Here is a 2,151-nt window from a genome sequence, read left to right as displayed (position 1 = left end):
GGTTTAACCAGGGCAGTGTGGGATCTCACCAGGGCTCTGAGGGGTCTAACCAGGCTGGTGAGACCCCCACATAGCTCTGGTGAGACCCTACAGAGCCCTGGTTAAAGCAGGGCTTGGTAGGGTCTCACCAGGGCTCTGTGGGGTTTAAGCAGGCTGGTGAGACCCCACAGTGCCCAAGTGAGACCCCCAAAGAGCCCTGGTGAGACCCCACTGAACCCTACTTTAACCAGGGCTCTGTGGGGTCTCACCAGAGCTCTGAGGGGTCTCACCAGGCTGGTGAAATTGCACATAGCCATGGTGGGACCCCATAGAGCCCTGGTGGGACCCTTCGGAGCCCTGGTGCTGGTGAGATATGGTCTCAACTGGGTACTTTGGGTTCTCCCCTGGGCTCTGTAGGGTCTCGCCAGCCCTGGTTAAACCCCACAGAGCCCTGGTGAGACCCTACAGAGACCTGGGTTATTCAGGGCTCTGTGGGGTCTCACTAGGGCTCTGAGGGGGATAATCAGGCTGGTGAGACCCTACAGAGACCTGGGTTATTCAGGGCTCTGTGGGGTCTCACTAGGGCTCTGAGGGGGATAATCAGGCTGGTGAGACCCTACAGAGACCTGGGTTATTCAGGGCTCTGTGGGGTCTCACTAGGGCTCTGAGGGGGATAATCAGGCTGGTGAGACCCTACAGAGACCTGGGTTATTCAGGGCTCTGTGGGGTCTCACTAGGGCTCTGAGGGGGATAATCAGGCTGGTGAGACCCTACAGAGACCTGGGTTATTCAGGGCTCTGTGGGGTCTCACTAGGGCTCTGAGGGGGATAATCAGGCTGGTGAGACCCTACAGAGCCCTGGTTTAACCAGGGCTACATGGGGGTCTCACCAGGGCTCTGAGGGGTCTAACCAGGCTGATGAGACCCCACAGAGCCCTGTTGAGACCCTACAGAGACCTGGGTTATTCAGGGCTCTGTGGGGTCCCACCAGGGCTCTGTGGGGGGTCTTACTGGGGCTCTGTGTAAGCCTGGTTAAACCCCACAGAGCCCTGGTGAGACCCCACAGGCCTGAGCGGGGCCTCATGTTTAGGTTTCGCCTAAGGCCTGGCAAACTCTAGAGCCGCCTCTGAGGTAGAGTTTACATTCAACTTTCCTCCCATTGCCTGTGCGCCATTAGGCAAGACTGCAAATTCCATGGATATGAATGAGAGAACCAAGTTGGGCTCTCCCTTTTTATGTGGAGTTTGTATTCTCCCCTAATCACTGGTGTACAGGCAACTAAGAGGAAGATTTAATCTAAACATTGCCTGACCCAATGGAGGGCTAGCACCAGTGAGTTTTAAATATTCACTTGCATCTGTAATTTAAAATAAATTAAAAGGACCTGCCAAAGGGAGATATGGGAGCAGCTGTTATTGACTTGTTTTTTAAGGTGAATGATCCAGGGTATCATGCTTATCCTTTCTTTGATACACGGTGAGCCACTGACCTGGAACAAGCATTTGCATGCCTTTCCCTGACACCTGATATACACATGCTTGTTCCAAGTTGGTGACTTGCTACATAGTTAAGCCAAGCACCCCCCTCCCGGTAAAATCAGAAAGCCCGGAATTAGATTTTTTACATTGCACCATTTGAATAGCGCTAGGTTGAATCCCTCATTACCTTTCTTAGGGATCCAAGTTACAAATGGGATTCCCAGCTCTACAGCTGAAGAATCTCACTCTCCCTGCTGCTTTCTCGATATTTATAAATCGATGTGAGATTTGTATTTTGTATTTGCATCAGTTGGAATTAGGAGCTAAGAACATGGCTTTAGATATTTTCAGATTGGGGGGGCAAGATACTGGGGTGCTTTTTAAACCCTAGCATCTGCAGCCAAAACTGAGGTTGCTCTATAACAATTGCCTTTTCCCAATAGGAGCTTCTGGAAGATGGGCAGGTGGACCAATTCCATAAAGCTCTGGTGGAACTGAATATGGACTCTGCAGAGGAGCTGCAGTCTTACATTCATAAACTAAGTGCAGCTGTTGACCAGGGCAGACAACGGTTCCTGGGGGAGACCATGGACAGTAAACCACAGGTGAGAGCCTTTCATTAATACTTTTCAAAGGGGAAATGTAATCATTTTTTATGTATATATTTTTTAACTGCTTTTATCTGCTTTTTTTTT

The 2,151-nt window shown here is 50.5% G+C and overlaps 1 protein-coding gene across 1 annotated transcript in view; it reads left to right on the top strand.

Moving 5' to 3' along the window:
• Positions 1-2,151, top strand: part of ACTR5 (ARP5 actin-related protein 5 homolog) — a 13,057-nt gene that overhangs the window by 6,505 nt on the left and 4,401 nt on the right. The window contains 1 exon segment of the mRNA XM_018556175.1: positions 1,900-2,061. Within this exon segment, the coding sequence (XP_018411677.1) occupies positions 1,900-2,061 (162 nt within the window).

The sequence above is a fragment of the Nanorana parkeri genome, unplaced genomic scaffold, assembly GCF_000935625.1.
Source record: "Nanorana parkeri isolate BGI_ZX_2015 unplaced genomic scaffold, ASM93562v1 scaffold227, whole genome shotgun sequence".
Lineage (NCBI taxonomy): Eukaryota > Metazoa > Chordata > Amphibia > Anura > Dicroglossidae > Nanorana > Nanorana parkeri.
This window is presented reverse-complemented; position numbering and strand designations above follow the sequence as displayed.